General features: G+C 34.9%; 1 protein-coding gene across 3 annotated transcripts; it reads left to right on the top strand.

The window, feature by feature from the left end:
* The first annotated feature begins 633 nt into the window (after positions 1-633).
* Positions 634-21,534, top strand: LOC140745336 (UDP-glucosyltransferase 2-like). Of its 3 annotated transcripts, none has more exons than XM_073077123.1 (9): positions 634-746; positions 13,228-13,398; positions 13,878-13,968; positions 15,993-16,185; positions 16,636-16,827; positions 17,199-17,418; positions 17,826-18,045; positions 20,004-20,220; positions 21,086-21,534. In XM_073077123.1, exons 2-9 carry the CDS (start codon positions 13,249-13,251, stop codon positions 21,345-21,347), a joined length of 1,545 nt encoding a protein of 514 aa, XP_072933224.1. In that variant the 5' UTR covers positions 634-746; positions 13,228-13,248; the 3' UTR covers positions 21,348-21,534. The 3 variants fall into 3 exon arrangements, with proteins under 3 accessions (XP_072933224.1, XP_072933222.1, XP_072933223.1); XM_073077121.1 differs by lacking the exon at positions 634-746 and adding an exon at positions 4,279-4,328; XM_073077122.1 differs by lacking the exon at positions 634-746 and adding an exon at positions 11,675-11,863.
* Positions 21,535-22,957: the final 1,423 nt, after the last annotated feature.

The raw sequence follows: 22,957 nt of genomic DNA, 5'->3' as shown, positions 1-22,957 counted from the left end.
CAATAATTATTTCGTCTTTACAATCATTTACTAAAGTTAAACAAGCACCCATAGGCTTGCTATGCTACGAACATGAGAATTATATTAACTTTAGCGTAACCTTCGAAGGAGGTTACAACAAAAAAAATCTATGGCTGACAAAAAAATATTGTTAGCGTATCTGAGAGGTGCCTGAGATTTGAACCTCGGACCTCTCGATCGAGAGGCCGAGTTTCTTAACCAATGCGGCTATAACAAATACTAAACACAAAAAAATAAAAAAAATGTGTTACGGAACCCTCCGTGTGCGTTCGAGTCGCACTTAGCCAATTCATGTGCCAATGCAACAACATCAACATGCAGTAACATTTATGGCAATGAAATATCAATATTTTCATTGCTTAAGTGACGAGTGACGACCCTTATGTAGGTATGTTGTATGTGGTTATTCTATAACTACATAATAAGAGGATGAGACAGAGAGTTTATCGCTGGTTAACGCTAACTAATAAGCCTTAAACACAGGTTAACCCAGTATCATTGCACAACCACCAAAGAGGCGATTAAAATAAATCTCTACAGTAGAGTTCAGGTTATAAGACGTGATTTTCAAAACTGAAGTCATTACATTCTTTGAACAGTGTACATTTGGTCGTTTAGCGAAATTGTCGCGAATTCGCATTTTATTTTTGTGATCAATTCTTATTTTATTTTTAGTTTTCTTTCTGTGTACATTAAAAGACATATTCCTTTCAGTGTGGATTAAGGTGCGTATGCGTTTATTTTAATACATAATATTTTTTCATTTATTGATCAGCAGTAGGGAAGGAAGACTGCTGGCCAGGTAAACCTTTTTTTATAATATAGATGTAGTGATGTATAAGACGAGCGTGCAGTCCACCTGATGGTAAGTGGCTACTGCCGCCCATGGACATCTGTAATCAACCCCAGATAGAATTAGATATTCCTACCTAAGGTCAGCCACAGGTGCGCCGCTACCCCTGAGGACTAAGCTGGAACGCCTCGGAAAAGTATGTCTCCCTTACCACACCCTTCAAACCAGAACACCGCTGTTATTAGGTAGAAATAGGTGTGGCGGTGGTGCCGCCGGAGTCGAACCACAAAGGGTCTATACCTTCAATCTATTAATGATGATAGCATACGAAGAGTTATAGGTTTAATATATACATTGCATCGTCATCACCATAATTGATCCATTACTGTGCCATTGCTCCTCTCAGAACAAGCATTAGGCTATAATCCACCGCACTGACTAAGTGTGAACTAGTAGACTTCACACATCTTTCAAAACTATTTTTAAGATTTCTCTGGTGTTTAGGTTTCCCCACGATGTTTTCCTTCGTTTAAGGAAGTGATAATATCTAATACGCACATATCTTTGAGAAATCAGACGTAAGTGACCTCGGGCCCCTCAATCAAGAGCCGTGTTTCTAGGCTACAAATGCATTTTGAAAGAAAGAAATAAACATTTATTCGGATAATTGCAACGCAAATGAAATACTATAATAGAAAGGGGAAAAAACATAAAACAAAAGAAAAAAATCATCAACAAAAGATACATTCAATTATTACAATAAATTACATTATATAATGAATTGTTACATTTTTGATATGGAAAAATAAAAAAAAAACTATAATGTTGCAAAAACAACAAATCAACTACAAACTGCTACAAATATTACATTTTATCCTATCACGTATATCTCCTATCACTGAATTCAGACATGCTAATCTCTGGAACCGATTTAAATTAAATTTTCTAAGGGTAGGACTTCCAACTTGACAGATTCGATGTTTTTGATCTTAAAAGTTATTTATCAACTATGTCTTAGACTTAGGTAACTAATTTCTACATACTATTTTGAAGTCATTTTAATGGTTGGCTTTAAAAGACTATGTTTTGCTAAATGTCCACTAATTATAGCTAATGATGACATTATTACTGTGAAAAAGCCATGTCATTTTTATTCGAATTTTCATATAATTGGTGTTTCATAAAAACAGTCAACCTCGTGGTATTTTTAAAACATAATGACATTATCATTGCGAGGTGAGACCATTTTCATTCCGAGGTTACTCCATTTTTAGTCTAGGTCCTCAATTAATAATTGTTATTTGCAATAATGTTGTAGGAAAACATTGAGAGAATATATATATATATATATATATATATATTTTTTTTTATATATTATAGGAGTAGCAGACGAACATGCAGTCCACCTGATGGTAAGTGGCTACTGCCGCCCATGGACATCTGTAATCAACTCCAGATAGGATTAGATATTCCTACCTGAGGTCAGCCACAGATGCGCTGCTACCCCTGAGGACTAAGCTGGAAAGCCTCGGAAAAGTCTGTCTCCCTTACCACACCCTTCAAACCGGAACACAGCAGCGCCTAACACTGCTGTTATTAGGTAGAAATAGGTGTGGCGGTGGTGCCGCCGGAGTCGAACCACAAAGGGTTCTACCACCTTCAAAAATGGCTACTATATGTCGACTAGCTGACCCGGCAAGCGTTGTCTTGCCATATAAATAAAAAAATGCTAAGGTTGAACAACCCTTATCACTTAAGGGTATGAAAAATAGATAGTAGCCGATTCTCAGACCTACTGAATATGCATATAAAATTTGGTGAAAATCGCTAAAGCCGTTTCGGACGAGTACGGTAACTAACATTGTGACACGGGAATTTTATATGTAAGATGATATTTGTAGGAAAACATTAGGAGAAAATAATTATTCGTTTACGATTTTTCCGCAATATTTTTATCCAACTGAGGAGGGTAATGTTTTCCAAGGTTATGTAAGTTAGTATATATAATTATATCCTATTATTTAACAGCCCTACAGCTTGGAGCTGATATTTTATAAACATTAAAAGTCGTGTACCTAATAAAGAGCTGTACCTACTAAAAATAACATTAAGACTTTATCCGATTTTCTAAGATGTTTTACCATTTCCATATTTTTCTGTAGAAAAAACTGTCAGACACACGTAAAGACATAAAAACAAGTTATATATACATAAGATAAGTCAAGGTTAAGGTCAAAATTTCCAAAAATAACTTATAAAGTATATCTTTTAGTATAGTTTTAAAATGAGGCAAAAAATAATTGGCCAAGTGCAAGTCGAACTCGCACACGGAGGTTTCGTACCACCAACTTTTACATTTTCTTTAATTTTTAGTATTTGTTATTATAGCAGCCACTGAAGTAAATACATTGTAAAAATGTGGACTTTCTACCTGTTGCGGCTCAATAGATAAAGCGAAAAACGTCCTGAAACTTTTTTCATTATTAGTATTTGTTGTTATAGAGGCCACTTTTATATTTTATCTATTACGGATCAGGAGATATAGCCCTGTGATAGACGGACAGACAGCGGAGTCTTAGTAATAGGGTTCCTTTTTTACCCGTTTATTACGTAACCCTAAAAATCATGCCCGCGAATTGTATGATATAACGTAATTTTATATATATTCCAAGGTATCAAAGGAATATATAATTAATACTTTGTACGACAAAATGATGTCATGTGGCGTCTAATATTGTAGGTAATGCTTTCCAAAGTAGCAATTGTCGTCCATGGACATCTATAATCAACTCCAGATAGAATTGGACTCCCATCTGTTGTCGGCGACAGATGAGTTGCTACCCCAGAACTTAGACGCTTTACAATGTTGTTATGAGGTAAAATATGTAGGTGTCGCAGTCGTGCAAAAGTAGTTAAACTACAAAGGGTTTCAAAACCATTCATGTCTGGGCCACTTATTGACATCTGTGAATCCCTATAAAGAATTCAAGTTAATCTGAGCTCGCCCAGACATGCGTTAATAGCTTAAGTCCGTAATCCAGAAATGGATTGAGTAGCCACTAGTGATCACCCGTCCCACTCCCGGCCGCACCCAATGTTGCTCAACTTTTTAGATGAAATGTATCTAAGTATATATAAAAACCAACGATGCGTGATTAATTTATCGTATGATATTAAAATTTAAATAAAAATACAATTATTTATTAATTATTTTTGTCATTAAAATAGCTATTGATATCTGTGTGAGAAACTTTGTCCCGATAATAAAAACGTGAGTATGTATAGTTAGAAACCAATTAAGCAATTAACCAAGTAAACAATTTGTAGTGTTTGTATAATGACTATTAACTAAAGTACAGCACAGCTGTAAACACTGTCTCGTGCTCACGGTGTGACGGGGCGCGCGGCGTCAGTATCGCGAGAGCCAAGGGCGAGAGCGGACGGCCGCCTGCATATAGTGCACTGCACATAGTGAGCGGTCGAGCCAGTGCATCTCGAGAATAGTAGTACATAGGTATACTACACAATTTATATCTTAATCTACTCATTATGCAGACATTGGAATTAAAAAAATACGTGTATCATTTCCATTGTGTCCATCGCCACAATGTTGACGTTTTTTCATTGTCTGTGTACCGTACAATTACCCGTATATTATCAAGGGGAGTATTTGTATTTTTGCATTAATCTATCTCTATGCATCGTTATATGTTACCTTATATATGTTACCTAGACTATACATTTATAGAATATAATACAAACATTCAAGCTCGATTTTATCCCCTTCAGTGTTAAATTATTTATAAAATATGGGAATTTATTAAAAATTTAGGATATTCAATAATTCAATTTCAGCACTTTTACAGAATAAATAGATACATTAGGTTTTATCGCCCCATCCCTGTAGTTCCGGGACAAGAATAGGACTACGGGATCCCCTGCCTATCGTAAGAGGCGGCTAAAAGGGGGCTTCTGGGGTCGTGGGTGGCAAGAGTGGGAGCTCGAACCGCCCGGCCAACGGCCCCGGGAAGGACGGCGGTATGTGTGGTCGCATACCGTCGTACTAGACGGTGCGGCGAGCGTTAAGCTTACCTGGGCGGAGACCGACGGGGCAACGCGCTAAGAGGACTCCGGTTGCGTCCCTTTGGAGATCCCGGAGTCCTCTACGTAGCGCCGAGGACGGCCACCGGGGGGGTTTTAGTGCGGTAAGTGTCGGCTCCCACGGCACCGAGTACCTTTTGAAGGTTTCCCCCTCATGAACAAAAAAAAAGGTTTTATGGCACCGCAAGGGGAGGCATATTAATATCAATTAAACATTGTTTTAAACGTCGTTCGAGCTACAGTAAGTTAGGGTCCGCGATGTTCGCAATTAGTTAGTCGATGAATGATGATGAAGGTAACCTTTCGCTTTTATATTAAACTAGTTATATTAAAATGTACTATTTCCATTCCTTTATTTTCTCGATGACAGTTCTTTGTAGTGTTGTGACCAAATAAGCAATGATATCGATTGCATATTATAAAGCTATATTTCTTGAGTCTTCTTCTTCTTAAAGTGCCTCTCCACTATTGAAGGTTGGCTATCAGCTTCTTGCTATCCTTCTTGCTTTTAGCTCTGCGAAATAGCTCAGCGGCGCTGGCTATTCCGGTCCACTCTCGGATGTTACGTAACCACGACTTCTTTCTCCTGCCAACCTTCCGTCTTCCAGCGACCTTTCCCATCATTATGAGTTGGAGGAGATTGTATCGTGGATGTCGAAGAATGTGGCCCAAATAGGAGATTTTCCTTTTCTTTACCATGAGCATAAGTGCGCGCTTCTGGCCAACTCGCTCTAGAATTTTGACGTTGGTCACCTTCTGAGTCCAGCTTATAGACAGCATGCGTCTGTATGTCCACATTTCAAAAGCCTCTATTCGCTTACGAAGGTCTTCTTTCATGGTCCAGGCCTCACATCCGTACAATATAATGGGCCAGATGTAGCAATGAAGCAAACGAGTTCGTAGCTTGATATTGATGCTACGACTACTTCAGATGTAGCAATGAAGCAAACGAGTTCGTAGCTTGATATTGATGAGTGTATCACAACAAAAGAAACATTTAGAGGAAGATGATATATTTTTCTTAAATACTTTATAACAATGACGATTATGACAATTAGCTTCCCGCCAAAACTTAATTTCTCCCGCCACGCCGCACCGCGCCTCACCGCACCACAGATTAAAAATCATTTTGCCACAATATATTTATTATATGTATTTTGAACAAAGACAAATACAACAAAGCTTACGCCGTAAGAAAAATAAGACAATTTACTGACGTTGATACGGCTAAGCTTGTATATTTTGCGTATTTTTATATTGATACGACATTTGATCTATGTAGATCAGCCGACATAGATCAAATGGTGGTATTACAGAATAGGGCCATTAGAGCTATTTATAAGATGAGGTCTCGGGAGTCATTGCGTGAAAAATTAAAAAAAATTATACCGCTGCCTTCAAAACGGAGCATCGCAATGCTTAACACAGCAACAACAATAACATCTGAAGGTAGTAGAACCCTTTGCGGTTCGACTCCGGCGGCACCACCGCCACACCTATTTCTCCCTCATAACAGCAGTGTGGAGCGCTGCTGTGTTCTGGCTTGAAGGGTGTGGTGAGGGAGACATACTTTTACGAAGCATTCATACCTAAGGAGTAGCGCGCATCTGTGGCCGACCTCAAGTAGGAATATCTTATCCTGACTGAGGTTGATTACACATCTTCATGGGCTGCAGTAGCCACTTACCATCAGGTGGACTGCATGCTTGTCTGCTATTCCTATATTACAAATAATTATAGTTAAAAAAACTAAAAAACACGCTTTTATGATAAAATCAACTAATAAGCAGAAAATAATTTTCAATCTAAGAATCAATTAAGGAACAGTAAATAGTATAATTGTGGAAAAAGTGTGGGGTGCTTTTCGAACCTGATAAATGGAGCACCTGCACAGTGCACATGCACTGGCTCGACCACTCACTATGTGCGCAGGCGGCCGTCCGCTCTCGCGATACTGACGCCGCGCGCCCCGCCACACCGTGAGCACGAGACAATGTTTACAGCTGTGCTGTACTTTAGGTAATAGTCATTATACAAACACTACAAATTGCTTACTTGGTTAATTGCTTAATTGGTTTCTAACGATACATGCTCACGTTTTTATTATCGGGACAAAGTTTCTCACATAGATATCACATAGATATCAATAGCTATTTTAATGACAAAAATAATTGTATTTTTATTTAAATTTTAATATCATATGATAAATTAATCACGCATCGTTAGTTTTTATATATACTTAGATACATTTCATCTAAAAAGTTGAGCAACATTGGGTGCGGCCGGGAGTGGGACGGGTGATCACTAGTGGCTACTCAATCCATTCCTGGATTACGGACTTAAGCTATTAACGCATGTCTGGGCGAGCTCAGATTAACTTGAATTCTTTATAGGGATTCATAGATGTTAATAAGTGGCCCAGACACGAATGGTTTTGAAACCCTTTGTAGTTTAACTACTTTTGCACGACTGCGACACCTACATATTTTAACTCATAACAACATTGTAAAGCGTCTAAGTTCTGGGGTAGCAACTCACCTGTCGCCGACAACAGATGGGAGAGGGGTGCTTTTCGAACCTGATAAATGGAGCACCCCACACTTTTTCCACAATTATACTATTTACTGTTCCTTAATTGATTCTTAGATTGAAAATTATTTTCTACTTTTTAGTTGATTTTATCATAAAAGCGTGTTTTTTAGTTTTTTGAACTATAATTATTTATTAATTTTTAGTGTTTCTCGTTATAGCGACCACCATTATTCATCGTTTGTAAAAAAATCAAATGTCTATCTATTACGATTTAAGAGATAAAGCCCAACGACAGACGAACAGACCGCAGAGGGTTTCGTTTTAAGCTTTGAGTACGGAATCCTAAAAATCATTCTACAAGAGGGCATTATAGATATGTTTCAGAACATTTGAGTTATAGGGAAATAACATTATTATTTTCTAAACTAAAAATCACGATATAAAAGTTACGCCTATTGAAACTAAATAGCAATAATTATTTGCAATCTAAAGTTGCGATGAACTTTGCTGAAGGTGCTTGAAAAATCTCGCCTCGAAAATCGTTAATCCTGAGGATGTTGATAAGGACAATGGTACAAAACTATTAATGTTTAAAATATTGAATTGTCATCGGTCCTTAATAAGTATGCCAAATTTCGAGTTAATCCGACGTTTTGAAGGTGGTTAAAATCATGTTCAAAGATTCCGTTACATACTAACATACCAACATACATACGTCTGAAGCTAATAAAAGCGTGTTAAAAAGGTGCTTCCACCTCTATCGTTAATTTATCTTTATAAGAGAAAGTTGTTGTATCAGATTCCGGTTTTTTACTGATAATTCCGTTGTATTGAGGTTTTTCAGTTGTAAAATGAAGAATAAATTTACAAAGTACGCTCACCAAAGTGCAGTAAAATTTACGATGCGGCAATTTTACGACTTGAGGTATTTAAGGTTTTGTAACGAGTATTTTATGTTTTTTTTGCACATCTTGATTATACTATGTTAAACGCTGCGCAGCTGTATGTTCTTTAAGAGAAATGATCATCATTATTTTTCTTACATATATAACTAGCTGACCCGAAAAATGTTAAGGGTGAACAACCCTTATCATTTAGGGGGTTGAAAAATAGATGTTGGCCGATTCATAGATACCGGATAAGCACAAAAAATTTCATCAAAATCGGTCAAGCCCTTTCGGAGGAGTATGGCAACGAAAACTGTGACACGAGAATTTTATATATTAGATTATACTCTTACACGTATTCTATAGAATATACTAGTAATATATTACTTCGTAAAATTTAGGCATAAACAGTGCATTATTCTGTTAACTCAATTTACTTTTTTTATTTAATAGTGGTTATAACTTGAATGTCTACAAATTATAATACTTTTGTTAAACGAATGTTGTAGTTTGTAGTAAGCAGAATAATTTTTATATTTGTGGCAGGCGCCAGTTTCAATATTACACACCTCTTTTAATATTAAAAGAATATACTTTAAGATTGTAAACATATTATGAATTTTATAAGAATTAAAAAAAATATATTTTTTCATGTGTGTCAGTTTAGTTATTGCGTTTGTCGTTATGTAATGTGTGTGGTTGTGTTTAATTAATTAGTTTACATTATTGTATTGTGTTTAACTCTCATAGGTATTAGACCTTAGTACGATAATTGGTTATGAATCAGAAATTTTTAAATTTTCGTATATTATAAATCTATGTTACAAATTAGACTATTTTTTTTTGTTGTAACATAACACTGACAGCGATCAAAGTCAGCAAAGTATTTTTATAACACTGTTTATAAAACTAAAAAGTGTGTCTTTAATTCTTCCCCTAAGGGGCTATGAATTAGTATACGTATTAGAATTGATGTCAATTCTGCAAATGTAATCTTTTAACGTGATGTTTATATATGAGGTATATAACGATTCCCTGATGAATTTGATGGAAGCACGGCCGTGCATCTAGATATTGATATAAATTTACACATAGCGGCATTTCCCGAGTGTTAGTAACATCGTACAACACCATCAAGACTCATATGAGATCTGCTCAGTTATAACTATACAATTGACAAGATTTGAACATGTATCTGGGCGCGCCGGTAGGTAGATCTACAATGGTACTACAATTTAACTAATTTAACCAATATTTATAAAAATATAGTTCAACGAATAAACTAAATGAACAAGTGTTAATGTCACCATAATAATAATAATATCTCAGCAAAACACCTAACAGTTCGGAGCACCACCGTGTCGTTCCCACTATTGGACAACTTCTGATCTGTTGACAAATGCGCGCCAATGATACAGCTTAGCCAATTATTAAATATGGAGTGATAGTTTGAAATTAATATCATTTGTTTTTAAAACGGAATATCTTATATATAAAATTCTCGTGTCACAATGTTAGTTACCGTACTCCTCCGAAACGGCTTTACCGATTTTGACCAAATTTTATATGCATATTCTGTAGGTCTGAGAATCAGCTACTATCTATTTTTCATACCCCGTTTTTCGTCGTTTCACCTTTAACATTTCTTTATTTATATGGCAACACAACGTTTGCCGGGTCAGCTAGTAAATCATGTGATTAATGACTACTCAAATTGAGAAAATTTGATATACTTATTAACGTAGTAACAAAACTTGATAGATGCTTTTATCTTTGTTGGTATATGCAGATTTACATTCAAAGCAAATATCGAATATGGAACCATCTTATTGGTTTAATTTGTAAATCGCTTTTATCTTAAGACGCGGGAAGGTGAGATACATATATATTATCTTCGTGTGTGATGACGCACTTTAATGTCATATAGCCAGCACACTGAATTTAGAAAACAAATATGTACATACTCGTACCAAAAAAAGTACGTTTGAGAAAAATGAGACATTCATACATACGTACGTACAAAAACATAACTCTCCGTAGTCGGTAAAAACGCACAGCATAAACCAAATGTGTTTTTTAATTCGTCCCCTTTTTTTGTTATCGAGGGGGAAACCTTCAAAAGGTACCCGGTGCCGTGGGAGCGACACAGGGTTATGTGGGATTCTTACCGCATTAAACCCCCCCGGTGGCCGTCCTCGGCGGAACTCGCGGCGGAACAAAGGACTCCGGGATCTCTAAAGGAACGCAACCGGAGTCCTCTTAGTGCGTTGCCCCGTCGGGCTCCGCCCGGGTGAGCATGACGCTCGTCATATCATCTGGTGTACACGAGGATACGCGACAAAACATACCGCCGTCCTCCCCGGGGTCGCTGGCCGGGCGGTCAGAGTTTCCACTCTTGCCACTCGCAACCCCGGAAGCCCCCTTTTAGGTTCTGGTCCTAGAGCTACAGGGACAATAATTCGTCCCCTAAGGGACCAATTTAACAATAAATATGTAGTTCAAAATTATTCCTTGAAATATTTATGAATAGAGTAGAAGAACTTGTGAAAAATTTACTTTTACTACCGCAAAAGTCACGAGTATTACCGTATCAAGAATTGCCAATGTCAAATATTACATTTGTCAATATAGGGACGTAGCCCTGATAAAATACTCCTAAATAAGTATTTAAACAAATTATACTACTAATAATGTAAAATAAAGGGCCAAGTTTTGCAAAAACGACATTCAGAGATATTCCCGATAAGAGATAACTTCCGAAATGGTGCCAATATTCATGGCAATTTTTTTTATCACGTGGAAATATGGGAGTGTAAAATTTTCTTCCATTGATCAAAAAGAAAATTTCCTGCATTATTTTAAATTGAATTTAGCACTTACACTTACATTTTTCTGTTGTTGCCCCCAAGAGAGTTAAATATCTGCAACCAGCTTCACGTATTACCTATATTCTATGCAGAACTGGAGACTTCCCTGGCGATAATGATCATTAACCATCACGTGATCTGCATGGACATTTGCTTCTTGTCTACACTAATATTATAAAGAGGAAAACTTTGTTTGTTTGTTTGTTTGATTGAAATGAATAGGCTCAAAAACTACAGGACCGATTTTAAAAATTCTTTCACCATTCGAAAGCTACATTATCTACGAGTAACATAGGCTATATCTTACATAAAATACACTAATATTATAAAGAGGAAAACTTTGTTTGCTTGTAATTTATAAAAAAAGAAGTTAAAAATGTTCGACTTTTAATTGACAGTGTCTCACACTTTCGCTCAAACTTAACTAACACACTGTCGTGCGCCGTGCGTCCACATTTCCTTGCATAAATTGCCAATACAGTACTTTTATGCGCAAATACGTCAATAAGAGTGATATGCAGATTACTTTATAGCTGAGGACATGCAGACGTGTTTACATTTGTTGGTGACAGTGATTTTGTTATCTCATTAATATATCTATTGTGTGCAATTGTATCAATTTGCGATGTTGTGGATTTAAAAAAACAAATCTGTTACTATCCGTAAGTAGCTAAATATTTTTACGCTTTAAATACTGATAGCCATGCATTAAGATTCCCTGTATCATGTTTTGCAAGCCAAAAATCGATATGTGACAATTTCTACCTATTAAAAAGTGTAACTTTTTAATCTTTGATAGAAAAAATAAACAGATTTATTATATTAATCTCAATCGTCAATCGATTTACGTAAGTCATAACATTATATGTAATATGTCTATTTATATTAATTATTAATTAATTTTAATTATAAAATATGCAATATTTATGATGCTATTATAGTCTCTAGCAATGTCCACCTACTTTGTAAGTTAAGTCTACGTGAGAACCAACCAACAAAAACATTTTGCAACTGCATTCTGATATGAAAACAATTATAATCCGGAACGCATTCAAATCAATTGGACGTAGTTATGCAAAATAGATCTAACCAAAAAACAAGCTTTTGAGAAAATAAGTCTTTTAGTAAAAATTAAATTGCTTAATTTATGGTTGGTATCACTGATATCTGTATATTTCAAAAGAAAAATGTACCATGCATATTTTTTGCATATACGAAAGTTGATGTGGAGATGCCGTTTGTGATAGTAACTAAAAAACGGTTTATGTGGGTTGGATCCATTTTGCATAACTACGTCCAATCATCAATCCATATGCTAAGTCATCGCCTTAGCACATTTCGCACATATTAGTAACCTCACTGCAATCTCTGCGAATATGCGCGTGCATATGCAACCATGGATGCATTTTTTTATAATATAGTAGTTGCAGACGAGAATTACCACCTGATGGTAAGTGGCTACTGCCGCCTACGGACATCTTTAATCAACCCCAGATAAGATTAGATTCCTACCCAAGGTGGGCCACAAATGTGCCGCTCCCCCTACTAACTACTAACGACTAAGCTAGAACTCGAAATAGTATTTCGCCCTTAATGTAAAAACTCTGCTAGAAAAACTATTTATAACGCACACACATACATATTTAGTGACTGTATCTATAACGTAAAATGTAAATCCATTTTTGGCTATTACTTTAATAGTATTTTTTTATAATATAAGGGTAGCAGACGAGCATGCAGTCCACCTGATGGTAAGTGGCCACTGCCGCCCATGGACATTTGTAATCAACCTCAGATAGGATTAGATACTCCTACCTGAGGTCGGCCACAGATGCGCCGCTAGCCCTGAGGACTAAGCTGGAACGCCTCGGAAAAGTCTGTCTCCCTTACCACACCCTTCAAACCGGAACACAGCAGCGCCTAACACTGCTGTTATTAGGCAGAAATAGGTGTGGCGGTGGTGCCGCCGGAGTCGAACCACAAAGGGTTCTACCACCTTCAAAAGTAAATAAATAAACTCTTACAGGTGCTGTAACTAACATCAATAATGGCCTCCAAAGTACTGTTGGTACACTCACTATTGTCGTTGTTGTATTGTGATGCTTACAAAATACTCCTGGTGTTTCCTGTACCGTCCAGGAGCCATTCAATTCTGGGCGAAGGATACGTGAAACTTTTAGCACAAGCTGGCCATGAGGTAAGCAAATTGCACTATGTTACTAAAGCGAACGCTTCATAAATAGGTATGGGTTCTATTAATTTTAACTAAGTAACTTAGATTTTTACGTAATTCTATTTGCAGTAGATTGGAAACGTCCATGTGATGCAACTTTAGTATAAGAGTAGCAAACGAGCGTTAAGTCAACCTGATGGTATGTGGCCACAACGGCTTATGAACATTTGTAGTTAACCCCATATAAGATTGTCAGAGAAATGCGTTGCTCCCCATAAGGACTATGTTGGAAGACCTCGGATAAGACGTATGTCTCACTTCCACCACCACACCCTTCAAAGGTGCACTGCAGCACTGAACACTGCTATTGTTGAGCAGATAAAATTGATTTTGTCAGCAATAAACTACAGGTGGTAGAAAACAAAATTATATTATAGAAGACAACAAAAATCCTAAAAAATCTTATATTTAATTTAACTCATTACAGACTCTTATTTTTTCAGATTACATATATAACCCCAATGCCTATGAAGCATCCCCCGTCTGGAGTGCGCCAAATAGATATATCAGAAAATAAGAAATACATGCCAATCGGTAAGTCGTAAAATTGATTAAAGTTTAGGCAAAATTTGCTATTAGAACTGTACACTTGACTTCAGAGGCTATTTCTGCCTTTATAACAACAGCGTTGCTGTATTCTATAGTCTGATTCATAATTAGGTGTCCAAAGTGTAAACAAAGAAATGTCATTGTCAAAATACGTTTACAGGTATTGTAAACCTTAAAAAAGTTAAATGTAATAAAAACTTTCACAAACAAAAAACTAAAACTGTAACAACTACACACAATTTAAGAAACACGCTATGAGATCGAATAAACATTCGAGTTCGACCACGATCACGAAAATAAATAACTTTGGCTACGAAACCTTAAAATGGCGGCACAAAAATGTATGGATCCCATTCTCAATGGTGTTACCATTATCATATTTTAATTTTCTACCAGAAACCTTGTTTTTTTATTATTCTTGTTGTATGGAACGAAATCAAGCTAATATAAATATTGGAAAATGTTAATTGATCTTAATTTATTTAGATTATTATTTTATTATAATTGTATTACTTAAATATCTTCGAAAATAAGAAACTACCATTTGAAACGTATTTTCTTGATAGGTCAACACCTTTGTTTACATTTTGGATACCTAATTATGAATCGGAAATTTTGAAAGATGTGGAGTGTCTTGATTTTCTCCTCTATGAGTGTGACATATAAACGAGGCATTCCAACTTAGTCCTTAGGGCCTCTGTGACTAAGTTAGGTAAAATCTAATCCATTTTAAGTTGATAAATCCATGGACTATGTATGTCTACTATCACATGGACTGCAGGCCCAATTGCTTTTTTTTATAAGATTTAAGTAACAAACAAGTATGCGAACTTATCCCTAATCTGAACCACGAAGGTTTATACAACCTTAAATATTAATATTAATAGGTATTGAATTATCGACTATGCGATAAGCAAGATTCTATCGATGTCGTATTTATTTACCCAATCGTGACAACGTCTTTTTATCTTTATTTATCTTATTTGTTATGACAATATACTTATTTACTTTTTAAAAATATTTACCATAATTCCTATTACTAAGCAATAGTGCTAAACTGCCGCATAATTTAAAATTATATGACATGTTTATTAATATTATTTTTTATTTACCTCTGCTAATACAGAGTTTTGGTTCAAATATAATGTAAAGAAGTGTGATAATCATAATTATAATGACTTAATGTCCATAACAAAGTTGTTATTTAAATCTTTATTCGAAAATATTAGATTTAAATGAATCAAAATTAGCATAAAATTGTATTATAGAGATTGTTAAATACTAATAGATGAATTAATTTAATAAATATAATAATTATAATGTCTTAATTGACTATGCCCATAGCCTGTTGCTGGTCTGCACCCATATTTTTTTATATAATACTAGCTGTGTCCCGCGGTTTCACCCGCGTTAAAAAGAAACAGGGGCACAGCTAGTTCTAAAATATTAGTAGCCTAAGTTACTTCTTATGACATCCTAAATCCTTATTACTTTAGCGACTTGTCAATGAAAGTCCCGTCAAAATCGGTCCAGCCATTTCAGAGATTAGCCAGAACTAACAGACAGACAAAAATTGTAAAAAATGTTATTTTAGTGTATGTACCGTATGTATCTTCATATACATGTAGTAAAAAACGGTTATGTCAATATTAAAAACAGACCCTCCAATTTTATTTATATGTATAGATGTATAGATAAGAGTTACAGACGAGCATGCAGTCCACCTGATGGTAAGCGGCTACTGCGGCCCTTGGACATCTGTGATGTCCCCCAAATATGATTAGAATCCTACCTGAGATCGAGCACAAATGCGACGCTACCCCTGAGGACTAAGCTGGAATGCCTAGAAAAAGTATATCACCCTTACCACACCCTTCAAAACGGAACACAGCAGCACTTAACACTGCTATTATTAGGTAGAAATAGATGTGGCGATGGTGCCACCGCAATCGAACCATAGAGAATATCTATCAATTTCAATAAAAAAAAACTAAACATATCAATTGCAGATCTCATTTTTGACAGCAGAGTTTTATTAAATCAAGAAGCAGATCTACAAAAAGCAGATATCATAGTGGAGCTCATAACAATGTTTGCATACAACACTCTACGCTTGGACAATGTCCAGAAACTGCTAGATGACCCCAAAGAGGAGTTTGATGCTGTTGTGGTGGAATGGCTGTACACAGAAATGTTTTCTGGGTAATTATGTACTTAAGGAGTCTACCTGCATCAACTCTCTTTATCGCGAATGTCGTAAGACATGGAGACTCGGTTCAAAAGTTAGACACTATCTGTCTATCGATCTATTACACTAATGACGTGCATAAATGGCATGTGCATTTGAAAGGCAGAACAGGCAGAGGTAGTCTAGTTCAATCGGGGAAGTACCACAGCAACACCTATTAAGCAGGTTTTGCGTTTTGATGGACTTATATATGAGGCGAAAAGCTTACTCCCCAGGATTGTCAAAGCTCTTCTTACAATTCAATAGTTCTAAAAAACGATTTAAAAGAGAAGTATAAATAATAGAGACAAAAAGGAAAGAAATAAAAATGTTGAAACAATCCATAAAGCATCAATATTTTGTAACACAGCAAAATTTTCCTTCCCTTCTCTTTGCAAATCCTTTTTAAACGTTTTTTTTTTCAGTTTGGCAGCAGTCTACAACTGTCCGCTCATCTGGTCATCGTCCATGGTTCCACACTCCATGGTCCTGTCTTTGGTCGACGAGTACCCTAACCCTTCTTACACTACACATCATTTGTCACGGCATTATGGATTCAGCTTCTGGGAACGGGTTCGGCAATTGTGGACTACGTTTAACCTTTCGTTTCTTAAATGGTAAGATTTTATATTGCTTTAAAGGCGTAGAACTTCGTTCGACTCCGAAGACTCCGTATCTTTTTTCGTATAATAACGGTTTTTTTTTGACGCGTGATTAGTATAATTACTTATAAGTACGATACGCAACCAAATTCGACTCCGGAATAGGAGAGTAATATATGATATGACAAGATGAACAAAAACAAGTTTTTTTCTGTTCCAAGGTTTCAAATGTCTCTTCAATTTTAATAAATTAGTATTTTTTTAAAACAAAATTAAAATTATTAATGACGATTTAAATAATAAATTAATATTTTCTAAATTCGTAGAGTTACTTCAAGCACTATATAACTTTAAGTTTTTTACAGCCCCTTTATTTCTGTTTTCAGGAGTATGTTAAGTCAAGAGAACTCATTATATACTGATGCCTTCGGGAAATTTGTTGCAAAGAGGGGACGAGTATTGCCCCCATATCAGGAAGTTAGGTACAACGCCTCTCTAGTGCTTGGCAATTCATACATTGCAGTAGGAGATGCTCTTCGCTTGCCACAGAATTATAAATCCATCGGTGGTTACCATATTGAAGAAGAACAAGAACCTTTATCAGAGGTAATTAAAATTGATTATTATTTGAAAAAAATAAAAAAATAGTTAGGCAATTATTTCCTAAACTACAAAGACAAAGAATTGTTATAAATAAAATTAACTAGGTACATTATCCTAAAAGCATACTTACAGTTTTAAATCCACTCTTCGAAATGAAAATTACTATTATGCAGAATACACCAAATTATTTGGAAAATACAACAAATTAATATGCAAAATTGGCCGTTGATTTACGTGATATAGCAGTAGAAAATGTTTTCAAATCCTTTTCTTTCTTTTTTTTCCTAGGATAATTTATCTAAAGCGCTCACAGTAGTTATTCGTATTTTAATTATGAAATAAATGAAAAGATTTACAATATACAATTTAAAAATTTAATTTTTTCGACTAACCATGTTTTATGCTCACAGAATCTACAAAAAATTATGTCCGAAGCGAAACATGGCGTAATATATTTCAGCATGGGATCAATGTTGAAAAGTAGCCGGATACCTGATCATTTAAAAAAAGAAATTTTGAATATCTTCGGAGCTCTGAACCAAACGGTGATATGGAAGTTTGAAGAAGTATTAGCAGATTTGCCTAAAAATGTACATATCTTGCCATGGGCTCCACAAACAAGTATATTAGGTAAGTTTTAACTTTATTTACGAGCTACGAGAACAACGAGAAATAATATTAAAATACTACATGTGGACAACCTCAGATGTGTTGTACTCAGGACTAAGTTGGAATGCCTCGCATAAGCACGACTTTTTCCTTATCCATAACAATTATGCTACTGAGCAGATTTAGATGTGGCGGTGCTGCCTCCAAAATCGAACCAGAAAGGAACATATCACCTAAAAAACTTAACTGTATATAAATAACTGAATCATCATGGGCAATTAAAAAATTATTTATTTATTTATTTACTCATATCTTACAACTAACATTACAGGGTTGCCTAATGCGTTAGTGTACCACCTAATACCTAATACCACCAAATAATCACCTAATACCTCAACCAGTTACATTTCTCTGATACGATTATATATTATTAAATTTAAAATAATTACAAATTAAATCAATTACAAAACCAAATTAAATCCAATGAAATACTTAAAATCGATTAGAAAAAAAATAATAAGTGCATGTCAAATAAAGTAAAATTAAATATAAAACACACACCACATATAAAAATAACAAATCAAACAAAATAAAAAATGAATAAATTACAAGTAATAAATCAAAATAACCTCCAAATAGTAATAATAATAAATTAATTACAAATTAATTAAATGTCAAAGAAATTGAATAATATTTAAGTGTCACAATACAGACAATTTAAGAACATAATTGAGAAATTTCCGGCAGATAAAATTTTGAGTTGTCACATGTTAATATATCATACAAATATAATTTTAGGATTCCGTACCCAATGGTAAAAGCAGAAACGTATTACTAAGCCTCCACTGTCTGTCCGTCTGTCATAAGGCTCGTTTAAACCATTACAAGTAGACACCATTACAGATAGATAAAATCTTGAAAATAAATGGGGATCAATACACAACAAACCGCTATTTTTAGCGTTCTCTGTTTTATCTTTTGAACGGTAGACAGAAAATATACCGTAGACAATTCCAATATTCACGATACATTTGCTTATATATAAGCTTTGATGACATTTGTCATTTGACAATGTTGTATAAATAAATTATAAAATAATATTGAAAAATACGACTTTTATACAACATTGTCAAATGACAAATGTCATCAAAGCTTATATATATACTATGGCTGCTATGATGAAATTAATAATAAATAAAAAATAAACGAAAGTTGGTGGTACGGAACCTTCCGTGTGTGCGAATTCGACTCGCACTTGGCCAATTATTAATCCTAATTAATGTCACTCATATCTCACAGATATTATCATACGTATACCTCTGTAAACAATTTTTTCAATGTATATTATTTAATAGCTCTACCCAAAAATATAACTTGAATCTCTATATTGCTAGTGCTTGTCTGTAGTCTTTTGTGTAGGGTCTTCTACCCATTATCTTATTCATGTTTCTCTACAATAAACTTTGAAATATTTCTGTTTTACTAAATAGTCTAAATACTTTTAAAGGTGGTAGAACCCTCTGAGGTGCGACTCCTTTGTCACCATCGCCACACCTATTTCTGCCTCATAACAGCAGTTTTAAACGCTGTTGTGTTCTGGTTTGAAGGGATATAAAGGAGATATACTTTTCCGAGGTGTTCCAGCTCAGTCCTCAGGAGTAGCGGAGCATCTGTGGCGACCTCAGGTAAGGATATCTAATCCTATCTGGGGTTGATTACAGACGTCCATGGGCCGTAGCCACTTACCATCAGGTGAACTGCATGCTCGTCGGTTACTCCTATATAAAAAAATACTCTTCCTGTCAGAATCCAATACAGATTTTCGTACAATGCAATAAAATATATCCGTACCCAGTTGTGAAATAGCTATAGATTTATTATGAGTGATATATGCACACATTATGAACACTATTCTGTCAAGCTCAACATTCTTTTAAGAAAACATCTGAAAAGAATAATATATGAACAATCTTTTCCAGCGCATCCTAACTGCATTCTCTTCATAACACATGGAGGTCTTCTATCCAAAACGGAGGCTCTTCATTTTGGAGTTCCTATCATCGGTATACCGTTGTATGGAGACCAGTTTGTCAACATTAACAGAGCAGAACTGAAGGGATTTGGCAAGAAAGTAGATCTGTATAACGGAGCGAAGAAACTAGAAGTAGCTATTAGAGAAATACTCGAAAATCCAAGGTAAATGATAATACTTTCTGAATTACTAGTAGGGGTCGCGGCTTCGCCCACGCTTTAGAAAATAACATGATATACATATTTAAGTGGTACCATCATTGGGGTGACAGTGGCACCATCTATCGTAAATTGGTCGTACCAACTCAGGAACCTTCGTGGGTTCATGCACAACTTTACTAAAGATCATCACATAATCAAATGCATAGTTTACGATTCTATAAAGGTCTTACAGACAAACATTCATTTTTATATATATAGATGTAGAACAACAACAAGTAACTAAGTTACTCTACAGTTGATTAAGAAGTTTATTCTTAACTTACTACGAATCTTATATTTTGTTATATGGGATAATAGTAAATAACGACAGTTATTTCATTTATCTTAACCAATTTTTACTACCCATGATACAAATTTGTCAATTTTTGTATTTTGACAATTTCGAACTGCATCTTCAGGAAAAAATTGATCAGTACCCTTAGTATGAGTTTTTACGTTTTGACAAAAATGACTGAATGAATGACGTATTTCCCATACATATCCAATCGGTTCTGATACAGTCCGCTGGGGGCGCTAATCGGCTAAATGTATAGACAAATACGTAAACAGATACAAAAACAGTCATTTTTGTAAAAACCTAAAATCTCATACTAAGGGTACAGGCAAGAGACAACTCCAAAGCCTGAACAGTTTTGTCAACCGCAATTAAATTTCTTACTTACAAAGTTGCCGCTAGATGGCATTGTTTTATAAAATGTGTAAAACTATCAGTATATGGTCAATGAATGGTCATGGTCAATAAACAGTAAATAAATAAAAAAAAAGTACAACAATAAATTATAACATATTTTTTTTTTTGCATTTTCAGTTATCGAGAACGCACCAAAGAATATTCGTTCATCTACCACCACCGTCCAATATCACCTAGGAAAGAGTTGGTGCATTGGGTAGAACATGTCATTCAGACCGGTGGGGCGTTGCACCTTCGATCCCCAGCGCTGATCATGCCGTGGTACCAGAAGTACTATCTAGATCTCGCAGCTGTGATCCTAGCTCTAAGTGGTCTTGCACTGATCTTAAACATGCAAGCTAGGAAAGTGTTCAGAACTGTGAAGCAAAAGACATTATGAAAACTTTTATAAATGAGATCTTTTTGAAGGAGTTACTCATAATTAATTACTAGAAGAAGTGGTGTGTGATGATGATGAGTGGATGGGAATAGTTTAAATACAAGTTACTAAAAAAATATGTATTTATTAGTATAATGTTCAAATTGCAAAGTTGCGATTATGTTACAACAGAAACTATACGATCGTAATATACTTTGAAGGTGGTAGAACCCTTTGTGGTTCGACTCCGGCGGCACTACCGCCACACCTATATCTGCCTAATAACAGCAGTGTTAGGCGCTGCTGTTCCGTTTTGAAGGCTGTGGTAAGGGAGACATACTTTTCCGACTTTCCAGCTTAGTCCTCAGGGATAGCGCATCTGTGACCGACCTCAGGTAGGAATATCTCTATCTGGCGTTGATTACAGATAGGCGGCAGTAGCCACTTACCATCAGGTTGACTGCATGCTCGTCTGCTACTCCTATATTATAAAAAAAACGTAGACATGAACCTATTGTAAAACAGAAGCAGTTGAGGGCGACACAAAAACAGAAGCTAAGAAATAAAAGATTTAAAATACAATTGAAACTAAAGAAGTTAATGATGTAATAAAAGATAAATGTGAAAGAAAACCGCATATATGCGATTCGTACTCCGTCCATTTTCTTTTCTAATATACTGATTAAATGAAATTAAAATTATAAAAAAGAAATGATTCTTGAATGGATTATCAATTTAATTGTAATTATAAGTTAAGATTAAGAGTATGTTATTATTGTGATTTGGGCTCATCGTTTTATTTTTGAATATTTGGTCTTTATTTTAATTCCTCTTTTTGTAATTTGTGCATTTTGTTTATACTTATATTTAGATATAATTTGTACATTCTATATTAATGTCATTATTATATGTACAAAAAGTTAAAGTAATATAAAAAATGTTATTTATAGTAAAATGTTACATTGTTGACATGACCTTTTTGTTATCAAAATATAGGAGTCTCCTGTTAACTAATGTTTGAGAATTAAGTAGACAGTTTTACAATCGATGTATTCTTATCTCTAATTGAACGAATATAGTCTACGTTACTTCCTTTATGTTTAATTCCATTATAATTGTTTCTACTACAAATTACTTTAATTTGAAAATAAAGACATAGAAAATAAAAGTCGATAGAAGGTTGGAAGAAAGAACATAAGGACATAAACCTAAACAAGTATATAATATAATTTAATGTTACCATAATAACATATATTTCGATACCAACGTTATTCAAAACAATAGAGAGACTTAATTTAAAATCTTAAAACAATTACTTATAGGTATTTATTAACACTATTTATATAGTTGAAGAATTTATTTGAAGTAAAGTAGATAATATTAACAACAATATTCACAATTAAAAAAAATATGATATGTATATTGTATGTAAGAAATCAGTTTTGACTTTAGGTCTCAACAAGCAACTCTACTAGAGCTTCTCAAATTGATTTGTATATCGCACAGAATCAATTATTTCCTAGCCCACTCCGAAGGTCGGCGAAATGACGAAGAAATTTCTATAACAACAAAATCTCTGATTTAATTCGTAAAAGAGTTCGCCAAGAGGTTGGTCACATTTAGTAAAATAC

This window comes from Epargyreus clarus, unplaced genomic scaffold, assembly GCF_041222505.1.
Source record: "Epargyreus clarus isolate Ecla_fem2 unplaced genomic scaffold, WU_Ecla_fem_2.2 ptg000010l, whole genome shotgun sequence".
Classification (NCBI taxonomy): Eukaryota; Metazoa; Arthropoda; class Insecta; order Lepidoptera; family Hesperiidae; genus Epargyreus; species Epargyreus clarus.
The sequence above is the reverse complement of the archived record's forward strand: the minus strand, read 5'-3'. Positions and strand labels throughout refer to the sequence as shown.